Source organism: Pararge aegeria, chromosome 23 (genome assembly GCF_905163445.1).
Source record: "Pararge aegeria chromosome 23, ilParAegt1.1, whole genome shotgun sequence".
Taxonomy (NCBI): domain Eukaryota; kingdom Metazoa; phylum Arthropoda; class Insecta; order Lepidoptera; family Nymphalidae; genus Pararge; species Pararge aegeria.
This window is the reverse complement of record NC_053202.1, coordinates 740,173-766,139: the sequence shown is the minus strand read 5'-3', so window position 1 is coordinate 766,139 and position 25,967 is coordinate 740,173. Positions and strand designations below refer to the sequence as shown.

At 38.4% G+C, this 25,967-nt stretch overlaps 2 protein-coding genes across 2 annotated transcripts; one reads left to right on the top strand and one right to left on the bottom strand.

The window, feature by feature from the left end:
• Positions 1-1,646: 1,646 nt before the first annotated feature.
• Positions 1,647-14,321, bottom strand: LOC120634389 (nuclear hormone receptor HR96). The gene is made up of 9 exons (XM_039904914.1): positions 13,868-14,321; positions 12,921-13,212; positions 10,590-10,727; positions 9,165-9,273; positions 7,316-7,426; positions 6,231-6,356; positions 5,089-5,172; positions 3,285-3,497; positions 1,647-2,287 (listed from the first exon to the last, which is right to left on the bottom strand). The coding sequence occupies exons 1-9, from the start codon at positions 14,319-14,321 to the stop codon at positions 2,087-2,089; spliced, it is 1,728 nt and encodes a 575-aa protein (XP_039760848.1). The 3' UTR covers positions 1,647-2,086.
• A 3,908-nt stretch (positions 14,322-18,229) lies between these two features.
• On the top strand, positions 18,230-25,485 carry LOC120634215 (heparanase). Its single transcript, XM_039904682.1, has 7 exons — positions 18,230-18,430; positions 18,762-18,919; positions 20,117-20,326; positions 21,305-21,509; positions 22,388-22,616; positions 23,002-23,246; positions 24,133-25,485. The coding sequence occupies exons 1-7, from the start codon at positions 18,246-18,248 to the stop codon at positions 25,286-25,288; spliced, it is 2,388 nt and encodes a 795-aa protein (XP_039760616.1). The 5' UTR covers positions 18,230-18,245; the 3' UTR covers positions 25,289-25,485.
• The last annotated feature ends 482 nt before the right edge of the window (positions 25,486-25,967 follow it).

Genomic DNA, 25,967 nt, shown 5'->3' with positions numbered 1-25,967 from the left:
TTAGCGCGTTCAACCAAACAGGCTCTTCAGATTTATAATATTAGTATACATGTGGAGATCTAGCAATAAAACAAAATAATTAAAGCTTACTTTTAGATGAATGATTTTTGGCAATCAATTAAGGCGATTATGGGAAACTTAACATAAAAATAAGAGTATTTAGAAGTCGTAAATTACTAAAAACCCGAAAACATTTCCTAGAAAAATGCAATAAAGTTTTATTATTATATATTTTGACAGTAACAATAATGTGTAAGGCTGCGTACACATTGGCGAATATGCCGCTGCATAAACGCAGCTACAACAAAAGGTTGTAAATGCGTTAAAAGAAGTTACAAGTAAGTGTAAAAAGCTTTTTTGGCTTCAATTACAAAGGCATGCGAATTCGTGTCTTTTAATATTAATAATTGATATGCATATGCTATGTGCTAAATTGACATGAATATTGCAATAGCACCTGCCTGCTAAATTGATACGCATATAATATTTGCTAAAAGACGTTAATTTTCACAAGTTAAGAAGAAGAATACGTGACTATCATTTTTACATAGTCACCATTTGCATAAGCAGATATAACTTTTTGACCTTCGATATTCGATTCGATTTCGATCATATACGGTGTATCTGAAGAGAGCTATGCTCGGAGTACATCCGAGCAATCAAATCAGAATCAGAGATCCGTAACAGTAACAGAGGTACTGAAAACAACGTAGCTTTATTTTAAGTAAACTAAAATATTCTTATGCTTGCTTAATATTGTATTTTCATCACCGCACAATAGTGGGGGAAATGAATTGAAAATTATTTAAATGACATTTATTTATTTGCTTGAGAGAAATAAGTATATATTGACGTCTTATGTCTGTGCAAGCTAACTTAAAAGAAATATTAATGATTTGATTTGACGTATGTTTCGATGAAGTAATAAGGAATCAGGGGCAAACTTAATATTTAAATAGAGAACCAATAAATATTAAACAAAAATTCGCCAGTGTGTACAACTGTTAACGTTTCTTAGCGCATGTATGAGTTATGCAAACATAGAATTAAGTTCTGCAGTAAAGAATTTGTAACTCTAAACTTGCGTACTTAGTAATTCATACAAAAATTTCATGAATAATACAGACAATTTGCAAAACTCGTAGCAGCGGCTCTCTTACATAAAAAGTTACATAAAATAACCATTTTTCTTATATAAATTCTTTTAAACATACTATCACTTGAGCTATTTCGTATAATCAAATAGTAAAATAACTTTATAGATTAAAAAAAAAATTATTAACCACCATTTTTGGTACCCTCCAATGAGATACAATATACAGGGTTAAACAAAAAATACTAGAAAGTTTTCGGTCTATAGTTGTTAACATTAAAACTAACAACTTTTGTTTAACCACTGTTTTTTAACAATATAGTTTGTGCAATATACTCTACTTGTTACTACTCTGTTATGTATAAGTGTACTATGGTGACTGTTTCGTTGATCACATGTATTTGGCTTGACAGAGTAATGTCACTTTACAGAAATAACATAATCTATTTTTTTTGTGTGAAATAAAATAAAACTGAATTTTGAAAAGTTGTTAGTTTTAATGATAGGCCGAGAGCTTACTGGCATTTTTTATTTAGCCCTGTTTAATTTTGTTCATAATTTCTTAAATATATCTCAGTAATTTGTTTGGGGGACGAGATTTTTGGTTGGCCACACGCGAACGATGTGTTCAGTGATCTTACCAAAAAATATGGTCTCAATCATTGTGACCAGGTGCCTTAACTTGCTTGTCAAAGCACGGAGGAAAATTCAAGGTCAAATTTGCAATTACTAAAGTATTGTGTTAACATTATCCCCCCAAACTCAAAATATTAATGCCATATAGAGATTTGGCTTAAAAATCAACATCGGCGTAGTCAGCTTGAGAAAATTTGGCACTTTTTTAGTGTAATATGAATACAATAACAGTAATAGTAAACTTAAAAAAGGCCTAGCGGTTCTAGGAAATAAAATATATCGAGTCTTGTGTAAATTGGCAGGTGGCTCGCTTACCGCCGAGGGTCTTGATAGCGGGGCGAGTGCGGTGCGGCGACGTCATGCGGCGTGGTGCTTCAGGTCGAATATCTCCATTAGCAGCGGCTCGATGGGGTGCACGTCGAGGTACACGCCCGTCACCTCCTCGGCGAACTTCCGCAGCTCCAGGATCTTCTGGATCAGCTTCAGGAAGGTAGACTTGGCCTCGCAGCCCGGGTACACGCTCTCCAGGTAGCGGCGCAGCAGGTAGTAGTACGAGTTCTGCAAAATGAGCTAGTTCTGGAAAATCTTGAAGAAAAGAATTAGAGCGCCTTCCGAATCAACTACCGTTCTTCAAGTTTTAGTGGAAAATTCACTTCAGAAGTTTGAGTCGAAAGTCTTTTTTTGCATGTCTAGCTCTTTCACATAGTATACGGAAGCTCGTATAATGTGTTTTTGTTAATCTTTCCTTTAACGGCACGAGTTGTACCTACGAACTTTTTCGGCCCACAATTTTGACGAAATTTTGCTTACAGGGGAGGGATCCGAGGGGAACATACAGTTAGGAATAAAACTAGGAGGACAACCGTCATATTATGTCGTAGAGTCGCAAAAAGCATCTGTAGCCTTAGTACAAGATTTGCTCGATTCAAATTAAAATGGTCCTAATGCCACATGCGTAAGAGTTTCAAATTGTGTAATTTTAATTCTTTATTCTTCTGATTTTTTTTATAAAGGTCAAAGGTTTATAGGGAGTTCCAAAATCCACGGTCCTGGGCCGCCAGCGGCTCCATGCGACTCGTTTGATGTCCACTGTCCTTCTTGTTAGGGGTCGACCAGCGTTGCGTTTACCCGGGCGGAGTCGCCAAGCCTCGGGACACCAACGTCCATCGGTTCTCCGAGCTATCTGCCTCGTCCATTGACACTAATTCAGCTTCGCGACTAGCTGAGCAAGTTAAGCTATTATCATCATCATATCAACCTATTACCGGTCCACTACAGGGCACGGGTCTCAACATGCTGGCCCTGTGCGGATTGGTGGATTCCACACACCATTGAGAACATTATCGAGAAATCTCGGGCATGCAGGTTTCTCGCTGTTTTCCTTCACCGTTAAAGCAAGTGAAACTAATTGCTTAAAACGCAAATAACTTTAAAAAGTTAAGAGGATATGGTCCCCCCGAAAGTGAAGTCGGAGTCCCTCCGCTGGGCTAACACCGCATCTAATTTGAGCTCTAACACAATACAAATAGAGCCATTTGTCCCGCAGTGCACCGACCTGCTCGAGCTTGATGACGTCGCGGTGCACGACGCGCGCGCGGTCGGGCGTGAACAGCAGTATGGCCGACATGATGAGGATGACGTGCTCGTCGGTGCGCCAGCGCGCGTCGAACGAGCGGATGAATTGCTCGTGCGAGCGGTAGATGTTGCCCTTGGCCAGCTTCAGCACGTCCGTCTGAATGCTGCCGTACTGCTCGTGGCTGTGCGGCAACTGCGGGCGAGCGTCCCTCTTACTACACCGCGGGGTCAGTACATCCACGCCAGAAGAGATGAGGAGTAATCAGCGAACGGAAAGCACGGAAGCATAACTACTGCTCGAAAGTAGCCCCTAGAGACTCGTGGCTGTGCGGCAGCTGCTAGACAAGGGTATGTCTTACTACACCACGAGATCAGTACAAGACGCCACGTGCCAGTAAAGATGAGGAGTAATCAGAAAACGAGACACACATGGAAGCATAACTTCTGCTCGAAAGTAGCCACTGACGACTCGTGGCCGTGCCGCAGATCGCAGTGGACGTTAGTAATGACACCGGCAACCACGCCCATTGGACCAGAACACAGCATTGCACCAATGCTGCTTAGCGGCAGATATAAGCGTGGCGATAGTACTTCGAGTGGACGAGCTCTGTCACAAAAAGCTATACTTCTACTACAACTGACTAGACTAGACTGCGCACAGACGACGCTGCTGTCCGTTCTCAGTTGCAATTCTTTAGTCAACTCGAACGACATCTGTAGGAAGACGAGGGGTGGTCGCTGTATTCTGATCTGCCGTCACCACACGATTTAAACCCAAAAAGTATCACGCGATATCCAAATAAATTAGTAATACCAAAATACCGACTTGCACAGACTTTAAAATCGCCTTACGCAATGAGCTGCCGAATCCCTACTAATATTATAAATGTGAATGTAAGTTTGTTTGTTACGCTTTCACGCAAAAACGACTAAACCGATCATCATGAAACTGTGTACACATATTTCTGAAGGTATTAGAATTAATATAGGATGCTTTTTATCCCGAAATTAAGCTCAGTTCTTTCGGGAGATTGGAAGAAGGTGTTTGACGATTTTACACCATAACGCCGTCAAATGATAACCGATTGAAATAATTACTTTTGTACTTTATAATGTCTATTTAATTTTGCCCAAATTTCGTGTAGATCTGATGAATGTGATTGGAGATAGAGGACACAACTCCTCAGCGGACGGCAGCCAACCCGTCATTTAAGGCTTAGCTATCAAACTGTTTCTATGGTTGTGTGACAGATCATTTTATACCATCGCAGAATACCTTAGCTGCTATGGTTATCATGAAATACTTGTGGTTACTGCTTAATTTTGCTAATGTTAATTAATTAAATTTAATTTTAATTGTATTTATTTGACATTAAAACTTAGAATTGTTATTACATAACTAATACAATGATCTAATATGACACTATAAATCCCAGAACATTATTTTATATAATTGATAACAAATAAGATTATTATTAATATGACTTAATGTCAAAATTTTGCATGTTGATGTATTAACATAATATGTTGGAACTTTATATCCTAAACACCAATAATTAACCCATATTTAGCAAAATAAATATTTCATTTCACGGCACGAGGGATCATCATAAATTTGAGATTCCATCATAAATTGCTTAAGGAGATTTACAAAAGTCACAATAATTATAGTTGATTGTCGCTCGTTACAATTTTTGCGAATTAGGTACGCATCCAAAACGTTGACACACGTTCAGGGTGCGCACATAACTCGCAAAATTTCGCTTCGTCAGGGTTATATTTACCTTCCATTGATTTCTTTGGCCGTCGTATGTCATTGTACTCCGGAGGACCATCATTTCTATGCAGCCACCTTTCAACAAAGCAATCTGAAAGAAATATTGTGTGAGTAAGAGAACTCGTTGGGGATACGATCTCAGTTGATCACAGACAGACTTGAGTGACATATAGTCTTAGATAGAAGCTCGCTTAATTGAACCTAACCTGAAGTTGGTATACTTATAGTCATGGTGTATTAGAGTATCGTAATACTAACTATGACCAATTTAACCGATCGCATTTTCTCTACATCATTAATACTTAGCCCCAATCAATTAATACATTTTTATTGCACGCGTTTCCGTCCGCATTTATTACGGTTTTTTTTACAAATCTTGGAAACTTTTTCCTGGTATAAAAAGTAGCCTACGACACTGTCCTATCAATAAACTCCAAACTAGAACTTAGCCTCCTAACCTAGTTAGGGCTAGAAGGAAAGACAAACAAACAAACAGACATATATCATCATCGTCATCATATCAGCCTATTACCGGCCCATTACATGGCGCGGGTCTCTTCCCACTATGAGAAAGCGTTGAGGCCGTAGTCCACCACGCTGGCCCAGTGTGGATAGGTGGACTCCACACACCTTTGAGAACATTATGTAGAACTCTCAGGCATGCAGGTTTCCTCACGATGTTTTCTTTCACCGTTGAAGCAAGTGATAATTTAATTACCTTAAACGCAGATCTCTTTTAAAAGTTAGTGTCACAGAAAGTGAATTCGAGCTCCTATACAATGCGCTATCACCGCTCCAGACAGATTTACATACATCATTTATAATATTAGATAGGATTCATGAGGACTAGACTTTTTAGTGTCTGGGTGTTTATATGTATATTATAAGAATTTATGTATATATTATTTATTAAAAAATATCCATCAGTCATCTTAGTACCCATAACTCAAGCTACGCTTACTTTGGGGCTAGATGGAGATTTGTGTATTGTCGTAGTATATTTTTTATTATTATTATTATATGAGGCAAATGAATGAGGAAATTAAGAGGAAAATGAATGCAATACCTTAGTACGCTCGGGTTTTGTCGCGGCGCACGTTACGTAAGATTACTCCCACCTAGTCCTGAGAACGATCAGCTATTACTGACCTGATCCTCTTCGCACATGTTCTTGAACGCGTTGATCTTCTTGGCGATCTTGATGAGCCTCCGGATGGCGACCGCCGTCAGGTTCACGATGGTGATGAGCATGGGGTCGTGGTCGCCGTTGCCGTCCTGCGAACACACCGCGCCCGCCACGTCACCGCTGGCCAAGTGCGAGTTGGCACACCGAGAGCTGCTGAACTCGCAGGCATGCATTCCTCACGTTAAAGCTAGTGATGTTTTTTTTTGCTTAAATCAAAAACGCACTAACTCCGAAAAGGTAGAGGTGAATGTCGGCGATCAAACTCGGTCCCCCCGAAATGCTGGCCGACGGCCAAACAAACAAACCGACTTATATCAGCATTTTTACTTCCATTTTTTTTACTTTCTGTTATTAACTGTAAGTTTTCCTGTACAATAAAACAAATAGAAAAATTAAAAAAAAAATCATCGTCATCATATCATCCCATGATCGGCCCAGTTTAGGGCACGGGTCTCCTCTCAGAATGAGAAGGGTTTAAGGCCATAGTCCACCACGCTGGCCCAGTACGGATTGGTGGACTCCACCCACCTGAGAACATTATGTAGAACTCTCAGTCATGCAGATTTCCTCACGATGTTTTCCATCCCCGTCGAAGCAAGTGATATTTTATTTGCTTAAAACGCACGTAGCTTAGAAAAGTGGCAGGTGTGTGCTGGGATTCGAACTCGGCCTCCCGAAAACGAAGTCTAGCTCCTACCTACTGGGCTCCGCACCGCTTCTCAAAGTTAATGTTAATATCATTAGAAAAAGAAATAATCGATAGTCAAAATGTCTTTCGTTTAGTTTCTAGTGCATCTCGCATGCTCGCAATCGCGGAGTTGTTTTCGAGTATCGAAACACTGCAACAACAAAGCATAATGGACCTGATGCTACTAGTTTTAGGGTCGCAAATTATGTGATCCTGTTTTTTAAATTGCGTTTGCTGTAGAATTGTGGACGAGCTTTAAGACAAGGGTCACACTATTTTACTCTGATATTTTGGAAAATCGCTTTGAAACGGACCTTCGATTAGCGTACAAATCTCGGATTAAGGGCACTGGATTCGAACCTTCAGACCGGCGGAAGCCACCTCTCCTATGAGTTGCGAGAGGTCGTCATCGATGGGCGCGTGCAGGGCCTTATTGGCCACTATGAGCTCGTTCAGCTTCGCCCTTTCCACCTGCAACAATGATCATCATCAGCATTATAAACTCTTTACCGGCACACTGGCAGGAGGGTCCCTTCGCAAAATGAGGGGGGACCCGTCCCACGCAAGAATTTTTATGTCTGGTGGGAGGCTTTGGCCGTGGCTAGTTACCTCCCTACCGATAACGACGTGCCGCTAAGCGATTTAGTGTTCCGGAGAAACACTAAATCGCTTAGGGGCATGACTGCCATACTCCGTAACAGGTTAGCCCGCTACCATCTTAGACTGCATCAACACTTTCCACTAACGACTAACTTAGTTATGAATAAAAAATAAATGTGCAGGGCATAGGATGTAGTCCACAACGCTGGCCACGGGTTAAAAAAACGAAACAGTTAGATATTTTGAAGTTTTTGTATTTTTGAGACTGTTTTTGTTTATCTGTCTTCACTTCTGCAACTTCTTTTAAATTTTCCTCCGTAACTCTGAGGCGTGCGTGTTTTCCGTTAGCGTTAAGTTATATTATCCATCGATACCTTAAAAATTCAAATTTAAAAAATCATTTATTTTAAGAGAGATTAAATTTTACCGAGAAGAATCGGTAGGAATCGGCAAGAATCATAGATTGCATTTTAAACATGATTGTACACTTTAATAATCTTTAGAATTTTTTTATGTTGTACCCACAAACGACTTCTGCATCTCGCAGACGATATACAGATTTCGTTACTTTTCTAACAATAATAATGCGGTATAAGTAAATTTCGAATTGCGATGACTCAATAGTGTTTGTTTAGGAATAAATATTACATTGACTCATTTATTCCGTAGTTTGTGTCTAGGTATTTAATTGTTGCTCATACGAGACAAATCAAACTACCATAATCGGCAAACATTGTGGTCTGACTGCTTAAAACCGTCACGTCATTTCTAAATTAGTTTATGATGCAATTTTAGCGAGAATATGATATGTTCACGTATTGTTTTTCGCCCATTGTACTTAGTCTAGGTTTGGCATAAAAGCCTATTGTTTATAGGAGATAATCTAACGTTAACGCAAAATGTACACTTACTACTACTACTAAAAAGAGGATAGATTTTTGTTGGTTTGTTTTTTTAGTTTGTTTGTTTGTACGGAATGAGCTCGGAAAGTATTGGACCGATTTAAACGATTTCTTCACCAAAAGAAAGCTAAACTATAGGAAAGTAACATGGGCTATAATTTATTTTCAAGAAAATTGTAGAACCTCAAGAAAAAAACCAGAACATGATGGCGGCCCATCAAACTCATGAAGCCCCGTCATTTTGAGTCGGGTCTTAAGAGTCAAGTTTTTTGGTTGCTTAGTTACGGTGTAATGGAAGTACACATAAACACACGTTGGCAGTTAGAAATAATAAATTTCAAATTTTCCCCTACCGGAAATCGAACCCGGGACCTCCTATTTAAACCACAGCGCTCACGCAGCGAGTTCGTCACAAATTACATAATAAATAAATATACTAAGACAATACACACATCGCCATCTAGCCCCAAATTAAGCGTTGCTTGTGTTATGGGTACTAAAATAGCCTATGAATATGTAAATGAATAATATACATTAATACTTATAATATATATATAAACACACCCAGACACTGAAGAACATTCATGTTCATCACTAAAACATTTTCCAGTTGTGGGAATCGAACCCACGGCCTTGGACTCAGAAAGCAGGGTCGCTGCCCGCTGCGCCAATCGGCTGTCGCATTTATATTATATGTACATAGTTACCTCATTGAGTTCTCGCGAGGATCCGCTACAGCTGCCAACCGAGGTGTACGCCTCGAACTCCAGTTTGATCGCCTCGCACAGTATTGACTCCATAGAGTTCGGCTCTATCCTGGAAGCGAGGGATACCATTACCTCTACTACTGCTTATATGAGCTTAATATTCCAGACACAGCCAAACAATCAAACATTACTCAGAACTAAAAACATACAGAACCCGTGTACAAGACTAATATTGAAGCATCAATAACCATTCCACTTGAGTAGTGTATACGGGAGCTATGGTGATATGCTCGACCGTAACGTCAATTGATTTTCGGGTGGATTGCCGATAACCACCTGAGAGGTTGCTGCGGCGTCACCGGGGGAAAGGGGCAAGCGCCAGAGCTCGCCACGAGAAGAGTCAGAAATCGGGGCCCTCGTCTACCGCCGGCGAAGATGTTGTGTTTGTGTGTTGTTGGGCCACATTGTCGCTAGTTATTTTATCGTCAGGGTCGTCAGGGACATGCTTACTGTACGGCGCGTAGTGCTGGGCGATGAAACTGACTCATGATCAAAAATTGCACGTCAACGAGATGAAGATGTTAAAATGGGCAGTAGGTGTAACAAGACTTGATAAAGTGCGCAATGAGTACATACAGAGGGAGTTATAAGGTCGCCCCCATAACAGACAAAATTACAGCCGATAACCACCTGAAGGATTGCTATGGCGTCAACGTCACACCGTCACGGGGGAGTGGGGCGAGTGGGAAAGCTCGCCATGAGCAGAGCCCCAGGGCTCGGCGACATCGGGGGGAAGGTGGGAGACGTCGATCAGGAGTGCCTCCTGCGAGGACTCTGACGGCTCGGTTCTGCCTTAATCTGAGTGTTGGTGGACTTTTGGACTTATCATTGTCTATTCCGAACGCCCCCGTGACTGTGGTAAGTTTCCACTACCGGAAGACGTCAGAAATCGGGTGCCCTCGTCTACCCCCGCGAGTGCTGGGCGACAAAAATAACCCTTGACGTGCAAAAAATTGCACGTCAATGTGATAAAGATGTTGAGATGGGCAGCTGGTGTAACAGGACTCGATAAAGTGCGCAATGAGTGCATACAGAGGGAGTTATAAGGTCCCCCAAATACCTAAATTGGTACGAGTTGGTACGTTTTATGTTATTTTATTATTTTTTTCATTTTTAATTGCACTGTATATGCTATGCCTAAAATAGAATTTTATTATTATTATTAAAAAGCCTTGGCACTCTCTGAAAGCAAAATAAGAGGACGCCCTGCTTCCACGTGATGGACGACGGTAGCCATAGATATCAAAAACGCAAAACTGATTGACATGACAACCCAAGACGGAGAGTCCTGGCGCAGAAAGACGAGGAGAGCCGACCCCAAATGATGGGATAAGGCTAGGACAAAGAAGATGATTAGATGGATACCTCTCAACATCTTGCAGTATGTCCCTCGCTTTGTTGACATCGGGGTTGGTGCTGGTGGACGGCATCTCTTCGCAAACGTGACTTTGCTCCTTATCCGCTACCTCGTCTACGGCTGCACTCCCGTTCGTCAGTATCGACCTGAAATTATCGACAGCTTCAAAACCCACATTTTTCGAAGTCGGATTTAAAGAATCTTTTTCTATTCTACACCAGATGTTGCCCGCGGATTCGTACGCGGTTTTTGTTGTTTTTCACGAATCGTACGGGAACCGTACATTTTCCCGGGATCAAAAGCAGCCTATGTGTTAATCCAGGATATAATCTATCTTGACGTTTCAAAAGTGCTTAGGCCTACTTGAAAGAAATGAATTTTGATTTTTTTTTATACCAATCCAAGGTCCAAATTAGCTAAGCGGACCCGTGTGAAACTCCATAATGTCCTTAAAGTGTGGAGTCTACCAATCCGCACTGGGCCGGCTTGGACGACTAAGGCTTAAACCCTTCCCGACCCGTGCCCTGTAGTGGGCCTGTAGGGGATTTAGGATGATATATATATTATATTAAATCACGTGAATCCCTCCGTGAAAAATTTTTAAGAAATAGGTATACTCACGGTAGCCTCACGATATATTTATAACAATATCGTATTTTTAAGAGAACATATTAGTCATTATAAACAAAAGTGGATATAAACAGTCGACTTACAAGAAATGGTCATAAATTAGTGACATCTGCATATCGTCTGCGAAAGGTGCTGAAGTCATTTGTGGGGTTTAGTATACGCTTTTATAATATGATTCCTAAGGTAATTTTGGACACATTTATTACAGCGAGGTTATTATACAATTGATGAATTTCTTAATGACAAGGTTGCTTGGAAGCATCCGGCTCCGCTTTCATCTCTCACAAGATAGAAACGTGAATTTTAAAATGTAAAATGTAAATTGTTGATATTGGAAAAGAGCAACTGCTGAGTTTCTTGCCGGCTTCTTCTCGGTAGAATCTGCCTTCCGAACCGATGGTAGAGTCACTACACACAGACAGACTTGACGTTTCAAAAGTGCTTATATTAGGCGTACTTGAAATAAATGAATTGATTTTTTTTTAATTTGTTGCTCAAGGTCATCTTTACAAACAGGAAGCTCACGGGCGTAACATTGGCGCAATGACATTAATCGTGCAATCTACGTGACACGTCATTTAGGTCACAAACCTTATCAATATTATGATAACAATCAATACTATGTAAGTATGCTATTATATTGAATTCTGAGCTGTGCTCTATAAAAGTACAAGGTTGGTGGACACAGGGTGGCATGTTGCAGGACGTGTTCCTTGTATGTTCTGGAAAGCTCTGTTTATAGGCCATTAACCATTAAATCCGCATCTTCTTAGACATTTCTCGCCATACGAAAGCTAAACTATAACGAAGTAACATAGGCGATAACTTAAACTTAGACGTCCTTTAGAAAACTGCAATAAAATTAATTACTGCAGAATGCGCTGAGAAAACTATTGATGATACACCAAACAAGATCAAACAAGACCAAACAAGACCAGAGATAATTCAGAATTATAATTTCCCCCGCCGGGAATCGAACCCAGGACCTTCAAGTTACATTCACAGCGCTCACCGTTGCGCCAGGGAGTTCGTCAAAATTCTTTTAATACATCCTTGAACGCAATATTAAGTGGATTCAGTAAATCCTGGAAAATCACATTTAATCTTATATATAATTCTCTGTTAGATACTACAAACAAATTAGCAAGTTCGCTGCGAGATAGCACAATCAATTAAGCAACACTGTATGGTGAAATTATCTTTCAAAAGATTGCACCTGTTAGCGGATATATACTAAATATTATTATTTTACTGATAACAATTCCTAGTAATAAAATATAATTCCACTTACAAAGGTCACAGTGAAAATAATTTAGAAAGCATTTCATTTAGTTACATAACCATTTTCGTCAGCTTAAAATTAAAGTTTCAAATTCAACTGATTATTCTACAGCTTCAGTCCCAAATCTAAATAATTCTTTGTTTATTGTTGTCGAAAAAAAACCTCACATCTCCATGCTTCCTTTCATTTGAATTGAATTAATGCAATGCGAATAGCAACGTGCAGCATACCTTCGCTCCCCAGCATCACTCCCTGAAATGCTTGGCAGCCTGGACGGCCTGCTAAGCTTCTGGAGTGAGCCAGCGGGGAGTCAGTGGCACTATGTACAATGCAAGGTTCCAACCAAGTATGGAGACAAGCTCAGGGAAAGAAGAAGAAGAAGAAGATGATGTGCGAATGCTATTGTTTTATGTAAATTAATAGTTACCTTATGCTATTCTGTTTAGGTTGTTCGTACATGCTGTCCATACTGTCACAAATATTACTATATCCAGCCTCCACAACCCTCTGGTCATATACCGCTCTATTTATAATGGTCTTCTCATCTATGGGGTACACTTTCATTGTATATGGCTGGTCTGTGCTTTGCACCGGGACGTACTGGTTGTACACAGCTGTACTCATAGTATTATCCAGGTCAGTGTTCAGAGGCGAGGGAGAGTATTGGGCGGTACTGTGTGGACTGCATGTTGTACTATTCAGTACATTATATTGTAAACCTGCAAAAAACAAAAAAAACATAATATTTGAAGGTAACAACAATGAAGTTAGGCCTGGAGGCGTTAAGAAAGAGTGTATAAATAAAATATTATATTTTAAAAATTTATCTGGGGATATTTAATTGGTGATTGTTTGTTTTAAACTAATAATTAGTGCTCCCATAGGTATTGATATTGAATTTCTGTAATCCACTTTAATGTATGCCAACAAATATTATTTATTAAAATCTCTTTGTTTCGATGTGCTTTTAAAAAGTGGTTGCATTTGGTAATAAACTCAAAAGAATCTGAGATCTGTTGTGACTTTTAGAGGCCTACAACCTTGAGATTTGAGCATAAATGTAACCTTTAAAGCTCAGCACAGCACAGACCTCCTCTGCAGTTGAAGGTAGGGTTCTTCTTTGTCAGAGGAGGCATGTTAATAGGATGATGTTGATGATGATTTATTGGTCAAGTTCGACACTATGGGTTGTAACAGTGTTAGTTATCTCATATGTTCAGCTTGAGGCAAACAGTGGCAGAGTTGTAAAATTTCTCAACAAAAATAAAAAATTCAGGCGCACATCAGGAATCAAACCCTAGATCTCCATAACCATTAACGCAACAAGGCAATAAAGCACTAACTAGTAAATCTACAAAATATGCATAATAATACCTGTGTCATGCATAGGCGGAACATAATTGTTCAATTCATCATCTCTTCTGAAGTTCTTAGAACTTGACACAGAATCGTCTGAATCGTTTAACTGCCGTTTTTTAGCTCGGTTTTCTTCGATTTTCCGTCTCTTTTCCGCTTTATCCTCATCTGACATGATAAACTCCTTCACCATACCTACGGACAGGCATTTCTCTAACCTACATTTTTGACAAAATCTCCGGGTTAATACAGTTATCTCACAGTTGTTGGAGAAGGGGCATTTAAACTCCTTGTTGACTAATGCGTTTCGACGAAAAAACGCCTTGCAACTCTCGCAGGAAATTGCGTTAAAGTTATAACCAAGAGCTTTGTCTCCACAAACGAGGCAAATTTTTTGAAGATTCGCAGGCAACTCCTTCTTCGGACTACTCGCATCGTCCGTTTTAACGTTATCCTCACTAGCGGTGTCCATTTTCACTGCAAACTACAGTCATTACCCACTGAGATAAACACACAAAACATTAAACACTTCGCAGAACTTCGTAAATAAGTTTCTTCATTAACACTAGTTTAAAAGAAAATAGCTCCATCGTTCGCCGTGTGAAAGCGATAAGGTCAACCGTCACGGATTAAAGTTGACCAATTTCGCTTAAACGTAAGATAACAGGATAATTTGATATAATAATTTTGATAAATAAAATAGTATTTTGTAAAATGCGATTGTTTTTCCTGATCTGTGGTGAATAATGACTAATGTCAAATAAAACGTCATTTGAGCCAGCTGTCAAAGTCAAATATGTTTCTCAACTTACATAAGAAACTGGCAAAGGATTAGTTCGGTACAGCCTTATAATTTTTTTTAAAATCTTAGCAGATTGAAATGTTGTGTTCTTTATTGCACATGGATATTTTTGCAGCAGATTTTGTATAGTTATTATTAAGATAGGTATTATCAGATATTTCTGGGATAATCATAAAAAAATACCTACATCTTTTTTAATCGAGTATAGTCAATGTCAGACCACGTATGGAATTTGTTCCACTTTTGCATTACTATAGACCTATTATCTATTAATTGGGTTTATTATTAATACTACTAGGTACATTGTATAGACGAAATTGCTATTGGCAGTGACGTTGTACAACGAAATCTGACGCTTTAAAAGGATAAACAGTACCTACCTAAATTAAAGAAAAAGCTCTTTAAATACCTACCTACAAGACCATTGTTTTTACAATGATAATGATTTGACTTTTTGAAAATTGTACATAATTTTAATGAAATAATTAGTAAAAAATAATATCCTGTAATCAATTTAATTAATATTTAATTAATAATAATTAATTGTAATAAATATTGTTATATAATATTGTGAGCATTTTAATACGAACGAAAGTTTACCACATTTTGCAAATAAAGATTATTTGATTTGGTTTGACATTATTGCCATACCTAACAGGTTAGCCCGCTACCATGTTAGATTGAATCCACGAGTTGTGATCGCAGTCAAGGGCCTTTAGTTGAACAAAAGAGTAACCCAAGTTGTTTAATTCATTATTTTTAAAAACCATCGACGTCTAAACATACGTGGAAAAAAAAAATTGTTGGCTTTTTTGCTACATTTTGGATGTGATGATATCTAGAACATTATTGATTGAAGCCGCCATCCAATATTCCGGCCGAGTGCCCACAGCTGGTCGTCGATAGGAGTGACAGACCAATTTTCCGACCGATTTCCCTCCCCCACTGCGTATGTTGATGAATTGCATATTTTTACAAGAGTAAAGTGAGAGTAGGTACCTACCGTGCATAAAGAATTAATTATTAACTATTATTGCATTTACTTTTCACCTTTATAAGGTGAGAAGTAAATATTTCCACACGAACTCTTGTTCAAAATGATGCTTATTGTGAGAAATCTTTAAAGAAAAGAAAATTTTATTAGCACTTGAATTTAACAAAAAGCATGTTTTAAGGTATTACATCGTCATATAAATCCATCTTACTGTTCTTTGTGGCAGATTAGACTATTTTTAAATATGCCAATTTAGTTTAGTTAATTTATTTTTAACAGAGTTAGCACTAATATATCCCGTCGTGTCACGTAATCCGCCCACGTTTTTGTATCGTTTGCTCGGTTAGGTTCCTGAGAGCTGTAGCGTTTTTTATGTTTGTTGTTATGTTTTTTTTTAGTCCACTACAAGTTACCTCTGGACTACATGATAGCGGGCTAACCTGTTACGGAGTAATCCAGTTATATTAAACCCATACTTCTCCTAATCGGTCTTGCGTCATTCACCGGGACGCTAAATCGCTAAGCGGCACGTCTTTGTCGGTAGGGTGGTAACTAGCCACGACCGAAACCTGATAAAAGACCAGACCTGAGAAATATATCTCGTATCGTCTGGTGGGCGGCTTTGACCGTGTTCCGGCGCGATGTCGCGTAGAAACAGAATAGGGGTATGACTCCGTACTCCCTAAAAGGTTAGCCCGCTACCATCTTAGATTGCATGATCACTTACCACCAGGTGAGATTGCAATCAAGAGCTAACTTGCGTGCAACCAAACATACAATATATAAATAAATATAGTTAGCTTAACCGGATCATTCGACGACTAACTAGAAGTGAAATAAAAATGCGTGTGTACTTATGTACACGCGTTTTTTTTACGCCAAAGAAGTATAACTTTTTGTTCTTATAATAAAACTTTCATTGTATTAAAAACCTTTTTTTTATTGTTAGTGTCGCTTTTTCTACAAACTTTATCATACTCCTTATTCTAATAAGGAGTATGATAAAGTTGTTGGAAAGATTTTTGTCTTGTTACGCCAAAGAAGTACTCGTACTTCTTTGTTATCTCATTATTGGACCACCAAGTTTCACTGAACATTCAAATTTGAGATTTTTGTACAATAGAATCAATTAAATCACCGGAATGAGCCCGCAGACTTTGACAATTGAAAGTGGTCACTGTAAAACCTATTTTTGAAAAACTTAAACTTTGACTATAGTTAACATCGGGGTGTCGGTTTTTTGACGGTGTGCGCGCACATCGTAAAAAATTACTCTCATAATTTTTCCATAACGCGCCAAAAGTAGTATAACTTCAATATATCTACGTTAACACCTTTATTTGTTTAAGTCGGTTAAAGTACGTGATAATATTTGGCGTGTTTAGCGTAATTCGTTATGAAAACAAACATTAACGTCTCGGAAGTGTTTTATTGCGAATGCTGCATACTGCATTCGCAGCAGATTTTATGTCGCAGCTAATGTGATATATTTGATAAGTTATAAAACGTCTGGTTTAAAATTGTGTGTTTATTTTATTACTACTACTGATTTTATTTATTACGGCAGCTACTGATTTTTATATTTATATAAATACATAGCAAGAGAGTACAATTTGCTGGCCTTATCGTACATAGCGATTTCTTCCAGGCAAGGAAGGTAGAGGTAGGTGGTGCAATAAATAAGGTTTAAAAATTATAGAAATATATACATAAAATATATATATATAAATAAAATATATATATATATGTAAATATATTACATATAAATACAAATAATATATAAACATACATGAAATTACTCATAATTAATGTAAACTACTAACAATCATATGATTATGATTACAACGAGACATGTGGTTAATTGCTCATGATATACTAAATACGCTTAAAAATCTGTAATCTGTAAATGTGGTAAAAGTCCGCTGCGTAAATTATATTTGTAAGGCATCCATTTTGTACGCTAACATCATATGTTATATGTCAAATATCCATGCGATGTAAAATCCACATCTCAATGTAAAATCAGTTAAATTTAAATACCTACCGTATTTTGGCTGGTTATCTTAGAATAAGGCAAATTAAGGTAAATTTCATTGTCTATCAAATATTTTTGGTTAATAAAACTGAAGTTGTTAATATTTTAAAGAGGGCCTGGCACAAATCAACCGACTTGAATAACTTATTTAACTATATAATAATTAATTTATATATATTTTGTCTGGTGGGAGGCTTTGGCCGTGGCTAGTTACCACCCTACCGACAAAGTCATCCCGCTAAGCGATTCAGTGTTCCGGTGCGATGTTGCGTAGAAACCGATTTTGGGTATGACTACCATACTCCCTAACAGGTTTACCCGCTATCATCTTAGACTGCATCGTCACTTATCACCAGAAGAGATTGCAGTCAAGGGCTAACTAGTACAGCAAAATTTTTTTTTCTTAAAACCTATACTTTTAGTTCTCTTACATTTTTTGAAGCAGAATTTATTGCAAAAGCAGAACTTCATTATAATTGCTGCAACATAAAAAAATATCCGCCGATATAATAAATAATAAAGGCCATCGCTACATCGCAGTTATTTCTTAGTTAAGTCTCCCAAAATGGGTGCCAAGTTTAAATTAGTTTTATTACCAGTAATTATATTAAGTTATTTAGCTTTAATTGATGCGGACTCGTACAGTGTGGTCGTCGGTACCGAGGAGCATGTAAATTTAGTGGACGCAAAGTTCTTAAGTTTCACGATAGACCCCAAGTATCTGTTTTCTTCAAGTGAAAAATATAATAGGTGAGTATTGGATATTGGATTGGACAACAATCTTAACAATTAAACATTGTAAAGTCAACATCTGAGGATGCTCCGGTTTCGGAATTCTGTTTATTGTTATTAGGTACACAAAACAGGTAATAACTAAAAGTAGATCTAAATATAAGTAATAACATGTTTTGTTCTATAAGCTACAACCCAAATTATGTGTACACAACTTGGAATTAAATAAATCTGTCCTACTTACACCATCTACTGTGATCATTAACCTATCTGCCCAGTGCCCAGCTGGTCGATTATGGGCAAACCCTCCCTTTGGGAGAGGTAGAGATCAACTGATTCGTTTTCACAGTAAAGAATGCATCTGCATGGCGACCTCGCTCACGCCAGCGTACATCCGGATAGCAGGTCCGTCCACTTCGCGCATGCGTTTCCGGAACTCCACCATCGCCATCGAGCAGGGCCCGCCCAGGAGACTCACCCTGAGCAAACTGTACAGCGATGAAGACGGTAAGTTGTAGTTCAAATAAGGTTTCCGAAAGAAATCCTTGAGATGTCTCTCAATAGGTTCAAAGTTTATATAAAACGTAAGCTTACAGAAAAATCCTATTATAATGTTAAATGAAATACTTAAATGAAAAAAAGCTTGGGTGTGAATTGCTCTAACTTCATAGCTTAATATTAAATTGCTGTGAGATGGTGATAACAAAATAAAAATACCCGGCTAAGTTTGTTGTGGGCTCTGCTTACACTAGGGCGCGTTTAGGTTTAAGTTGTAACCCTCGTAGCTTTAGGTTTAAGTTCGCGAACGAAGTTATCACCACCCCCTTACAATTATGTAAACATATATGTATGAAGGCTTCATAAGTACCTGTGATAAGCCTACATGAATAAAGAAATTTTGATTTGAATTTGAATTTGTTATAATTTACATCAAAATTACAAAAATCTTTAGTCCTGCCACATTTACATGCATTTTACATTATGAAAGTAACAGTGATAGTCTTTTTGTTACGACTTTGGCTTAACTTTCAGTGCAAAGTTCGAACTTCCGGACGGACTTTAAACTTTTCTAAGATAACGTTTTAAGCAATTATCACTTGCTTCAACGATGGAGGAAACATCGTGAAGAAACTTTCATGCCTGAGAGTTCATCAAAATGTTCTCAAAGGCGTGCCTTTGAGAACATTATGATGGGGTCCTCCAATCTGCACTGCTACTACTGCGTAAACCCTTCTCATTGTGCAAGTGCCCGTGCCCTGTAGTGGGCCGGTAATAGGTTTATATGATTATGATTATGATGATAAACAATAAAGAACAGTTGAGAAGGAAGAGGAAGTAGTTGTAGACATTTTTATGACAGAGCACGTACGGGGAATTTGATACTACCGTCATTCAGCATTGCTGTGTTTCGGTAAAAAAGAGGAAAAATATACTGCTTTACGTACCCCGTTTCACTCTTCGGAAAATACGATGCCACAGACACACACAGACACACACACATACCTCTTGTTTTTGCGTCGGGTGTTAAAAATAGGGACATTGCAAACTCATTGTACTCCCAAATCGTTAATGTTCTGCGTTAAAATTTAAATTTTTTAATTTATATTTTTCCTTCGATATGACTTCCTAATAATCTACACTGGACAGCTTGAGAAAACGACCCTAGTTATCAACTAACCTAAGTATTTCTCTCCTTTGGTGCAGATTCCGATTATAGAACAAACTTAGCAGTAACACACAGCAAATGGGAGAAGTTCGTCCACTGGGCCAAGAGCACTGGCTTCGATCTGGTGTTCGCGCTCAACAATCATGATAAGACAGCCGCCGGCATGTGGGATCCCAACACTACGCTGAACATCTTCACGGTGGCCGATAAGGCAAACATTGGACCAATGTTCTGGCAGCTGGGATACGGTAAGTTTTTTGTTACCGAGATATAAAAAAAGCGGGACTTAATAGGCAGGCTTTTCCATTGTTGACCGCTAAACTTCAATTTAAAGAAGATGGCACCCGATGATGATGATGATTGCTGTAGCTGCAACGTACCAAATTTAGAAGGCTTGACTACGGAATTGCGAGACGTCGAAAGAATGAAGGATCTTGTATCACTATGTGATTGATATACCAAGGATATGTACGAAACACTTCGCTTCCTCGTTTCTTATATCCACCATCAGGTGGCCCATCTTCTTGGTCCGTCAATTATTAATCCCTATCCCTACTAATATTATAAATGTCAATGTTAGTTTGTTTGTAACGCTTTCACGCAAAAACTACTTTACATGAGGATCGGTCATGAAACTTTGTACACATATTCTTGGAAGTGTTAGAAGTAATATAGGATACTTTTTACCCCGACATTAAGCTCGGTTCCTTTGTGAGAGGTGATGAGTGTTTGACGATTTTGCACCATAACTCCGACAAATTATAACCGATTTAAATAATTATTTTTGTACTACAGAGGTTATAATATGTGTTTAATTTTGCCACAAATGTGGTTGGAGATAGAGGACAGAACTCCTCAGCGGACAGCAGCAAACCCCTCATTTAAGGCTTAGCGATATTGAATACTTTAATTTTTTTAGATCTACAACTATATTTAATGCCACATCAAAAAACAAAATCAATCGCAGACGAAGTCGCGGGCAACAACTAGTTGTTTATATAAAACTGCCTTACTGGTCTGGTGGTTCTACTAATGAACATTTGGTCTGGTTGAATGTTTGGTCCTTGGCGAGCTACCACACCACCAGCAAAGATTTGAAACCAAGAGATTTAGTGTTCCGGCCCTTTCCTTGGAAAAAGATACATTTATTAAACCCCTGAGTTTAATATAAGTTAACCTAGCATCAATCATCGAAATTAAAAATAACCCATTATTCTTAATTTCAGAATGCAAGAACCAATCGATAGAAGAATACCTCAACGATCTAGAAACTCTTCGTGTGATCATCGAGACCTTTCCATCAGGCAAGGCTGGCGGGTGGCAGGTGGTGGGCGGTGATGTGACACATTGCTTGCAGGCGGACTCCAAGAGCGACTTCAAAGACTACATCACTCTGTCCAACGATATGATGGACGCTATACTCCTTAATGGGTAAGATAACTGTAACTTATTTTGTTAACTGTAACCAAAATATTCTTTTTATATAGGCCTTGGAAGTGGTGATAGCCCAGTGAATAGGAGCTCGACTTACCTTTCGGGGGGCCGAGTTCAATTCCAGCATGCACCTCTAACTTTTCCAAGTTTTGTGCGTTTAAAGTAATTAAAACATGCTTTAACGGTGAAGGAAAACATCGTGGGGAAACCTGCATGCCTGATAGTTCTCCATAATATTCTCAAAGGTGTGTTGAGCCTACCAATTCGCACTGGGCCAGCGTGGTGGACTACGGCCTTAACCCCTTCTCATTGTTGGCGGAGAGCCGTGCTCTGTAGTGGGTTGTATGGTGATGATTATGCACCTTTTTTTGAGATCATGCCTTCATTCACCTTGCTCGTGTACGGGAGCAATGGTGGTGCGCTCGACAGTAACAATAGGAATATCTTGCTCCCAGCTGTTGTTGTGCTCGGGGACTGAAGTCCAGCCAAGCATTTTTTGATGTTCTATATATCACCCTCATTTTTGGAAACCTCGATAGCACGATGTAGGATATTTTTAGCGCCATCTATGCAGTTTTGCAACGCTCCAGGACTTCGCTCCGAGACTGGAAGTGGTACTATTGAGGCAGTGTCTCTGTGGTGTACAGCAATCTATGACAGTCGACCGTCGCTGTTGACCTGCAACGTGGTTGCAGCGACATCTATGTTTTGTAGGATCATGATGGACACAGTGCAACACGTTGCAGGACGTCTAATAATGTTCCATTTATCACCTGCTTGGCCATCAAAGAAAAATCAACAAAAGTTTCCTCGATGCCTAGGAGATCTAATAGGATGATTTTGAAGGATCTAAATAGCCTCCTTACTCATTCCAGTAACTCATCATCCCAGGAGCTAGAACGTCTGTCAGAGAAGGACCGCTACAAGCTGCTCAAGCTGCTCAGCACCAGCGACACCCCACTTTGGTTGACGGAGCACAACTACCTGACCAGTGAGCTCGAGCGCGCTGCCGATTGGATGACCAGCCTAGGGTACTCTGCGAGAAACGGGTTCTCTGTGCATTATCGGGAACTGAAGGAGAATGAACTTTACGAACCTACTTTGGTAAGATTATCTGGTAGATTTACCATCTAAGCTAAAGCTATAAATTAAATTGCCGTAACTTACTAGTCACACCAACCCAACATCTGGGTGTTCTATCACCGTTTCTCTATCCAAATCTGTACAAAAATAAGGACGGAGGTAATGTGGTACTTCCTCACATAACCCCTACCTCAAAAGGTGTATAACCAAACTAAAAACCACAACGTCATGTCACTCTTGTTGGCTTTGTTAGACGCCCGAGGAACCCGTTGTATACCTCAAGGACGAGTTCGCATCCTCTGCACGTTATCCTAAATTTGCGCACCGGAATAGTGTTCCTAAATATTAAATAAAATACTGAAACAGAGCGCTCTATAAAATACATTTTTTTTCCATCTACGAGTAGAGCTTCTACATGGCCCTGCTCTTCAAGAATCTGGTAGGAGAGAGAGTCCTCAACGTGGACATAGAGGCGTCTCAAGCCATACTCTTCGCGCACTGTACATCGCTGCGCCGAAAACCGGTGCCCGGCGCTGTGACCTTCTATGGAGCGAACATGGACGACGAACCCGCGCGGTTCTCCATCAAGATGGCGAAGAAGGAGCTGGGTGGGGATATTATGCAGTTCATTTTAGGGCACGATCGAAATGGGTAAGATGTTGCTTCACCTAGACTGCTGCTTAGCTTCTGAAGGAGTAGGTTCATCCACCGAATTTAATTCAAATTTGTCTTTGTTTGTTAAGACGTTCTTCTCAATTAATGCACCATTTATGTATATGTGTTGCTTGCATTATTTGTCCGCTTTTATTATGATTTTTACAAAACCCGTAGGAGCCGTTTGATTTTTTTGGGATTAAAAGTAACCTCTGTTTCTCTCTATCTAACTTTGTCTTAAAAAATAAAGTTGATTGGTTGATTCGTTCAGTCACGGGAAAACTAACAGTTCCAGTACAATTTAGTAGACAACTAACGCGGACAAAGTCGTATTACTATATTTTAGCAGTTTCGTCGCCCTTTTTAATATTTATTTCCGATGAGAGATTTTCTTATTGTTAAGAAAACTCCCGAATAAATACGGAAAAAAAAAATGCCAACATCCTTATTTCACCCGTTAGGAGTAGGGTATTTTGAAAAACCGTTAACACTTGTTTTGTTTACTAACCAAATCCTAAATACCAAGTTTCATTGATACTATAACTTGAAAAAAGTCGAGTCTTATAAATTTTCTTTTTGGTTTTGGGGTTGAATTAAATAAAAATCCGTTTTAGTACTGGTTTCTAATTTCATCTATTTGGGTTGCGGGCTACCGGCTATCTGAAAGTCAGTCCAAAAATAATCTTTTAAAGTTAAGGTTATATATGAATGAGATGATGATGATGAAGATAGATCTTGCTTGCTCTATGTATTCTTTTCTGTTATATACTTAAAGTATAATACTTTTTACTGTAGTCTGGAATAAAATTTTAAATTTATAAAATTGTAATTAAAGAGACTAAATTAAAATGCTTTTATTTAAACGATATTTTCTTGTTCACAGGAACATAGTTGTAAACGGCCGAGCTATGTACTACGAAGGTGATATTCGCCCTGTTGTTAAACGTGTCCGTCCGTACAAAACTCTTCTTATTAATCTCCCGCCAAAATCTTTTGGATTTTGGGTACTTGCCAACACTAAAGTTAAAGCTTGTTTCGATACACATAATAGTGAGAAACCTGCCGCTAATACTTCTGATGAAAATGAGGAAGACAATTTTATCAAAACTAAACGGTCTTTAAACAGAAAAGTAAGAGACGTTCATGATTTACCCTATTCCGAAGTTTTACCTGACGAAAATGTAGAGATAAGAAAAAACAATAATGATTTGAAAGAAGCAATTGTAAAAATAAATAAAGATTTAAAGGAAGCTTTAGGAAGAATATCAAAAACGAATCAAACAATTTCCAAACGATCCACATCTAAAGATTTAGACCAAAATACGACTAAACGTTCCAGGCGTCAATCTTTCAGTGAAGATGATGAAAAACAAAAGAAACCAAAAAAATACAAATCAAAATTACGACAAAGTTTTGATAACGATTCATTCAAAAACAAACTACTTAGAAAACTCTCCAAAATTACAAAAGATCATTTACCAAGATCAAATTATAAATCAAAAAGATTGAGAGGTTTTAAAAGAAGTTACAGGGTTAAGTCAAAAAGAAATTTAAAAGATGAAATAATATCTACATCTCCAAAAAAATATACAAAAGTAGCCAAGTTGGAAAATACTGAAGTACCAATCAAAAATAAAGAAACTAAGAAAGACAATTCAGATGATAATAATTTGTTAAGAAATCGTAGAAGCGTCAATAACAAGAATAAACTTATATATGACGAAGAAGAGTCGTCAGAAAATGAAATAGATGTGGATGATAAAGAATCTTTTAAACTCGGAAAGATTCTACACAAATTAAAAAGATTAAGCGATTTACCTAAAGAATTACAGGACAAAGATAATAACGAATACGATGAAGAATCAAATGAAGGGATACTTTTAAAAACGAAAGTAACAGGCGACGGTGCTTTTATTGATATCAGTGAGAAATCTAATTCTGGTGTCGTAAAATCGACACTCCAAGAAATTATGACTTTGTTGGCTGATTTCAATAGAAATATCAATAGGTTTTGGGCCGCAATGACCCTGTTAGAGTGAGAGTAGAGAATATATGCCAGGATGCATATATGCGTAGTGAATAAACACCCACCATTAGGCTCCCTTTAGTTCGTTTGCAAATAGTTGGCATACTATGTTATTTAAATAATGTTAAAAGAATGAATTTGGTTTTTATAAATAAAATAAAAAAATAAATATACTACGACAATACACACATCGCCATCTAGTCCCAAAGTTAGCGTAGCTTGTGGTATGGGTACTACGATAACTGATGAATATTTTTTATGAATAATATACATAAATACTTATAATATATAGATAAACACCCAGACACTGAAAAACATTCCTGTTGTCCAGTTGTGGGAATCGAACCCACGGCCTTGGAATCAGAAATCAGGGTCATTGCGCACTGCGCTATTCGGCAATACAATTTGACTATTTAGTATCTATTTACAAAATGAAAGAATAGAAAATTAAATTATTAGGAGTTAGTTAGTCATCAGAATCGACGATCGGCATAGCGGCGACAGTAGATAGGATAGGCGACTGCAGCAAAATTCGTACAGAGGACGCGATTCCTTTTAATAAAAAAATACTAACGCAGTTTACTGTTTAATTCAATTTAATTAATGGATCTTCGTTGTGTTTCTATAGGCCTCATAAGGAGGCTCAGAGTCACTCAGCGAGCGATGGAAAGAGCTACGTTAGGAGTATCTCT

Excerpts from the sequence above, each read along its gene's own strand:
- LOC120634215 (XM_039904682.1), top strand. The coding sequence starts at position 18,246 with ATGGGTGCCAAGTTTAAATTAGTTTTATTACCAGTAATTATATTAAGT. Across the intron at positions 18,920-20,116 it reads ACTGTACAGCGATGAAGACG|ATTCCGATTATAGAACAAAC; the intron begins GTAAGTTGTAGT and ends CCTTTGGTGCAG. Across the intron at positions 20,327-21,304 it reads GTTCTGGCAGCTGGGATACG|AATGCAAGAACCAATCGATA; the intron begins GTAAGTTTTTTG and ends TCTTAATTTCAG.
- LOC120634389 (XM_039904914.1), bottom strand. The coding sequence starts at position 14,321 with ATGGACACCGCTAGTGAGGATAACGTTAAAACGGACGATGCGAGTAGT. Across the intron at positions 9,274-10,589 it reads ATACTGCAAGATGTTGAGAG|GATAGAGCCGAACTCTATGG; the intron begins GTATCCATCTAA and ends CCTCGCTTCCAG. Across the intron at positions 2,288-3,284 it reads ACGTCATCAAGCTCGAGCAG|AACTCGTACTACTACCTGCT; the intron begins GTCGGTGCACTG and ends CTCATTTTGCAG.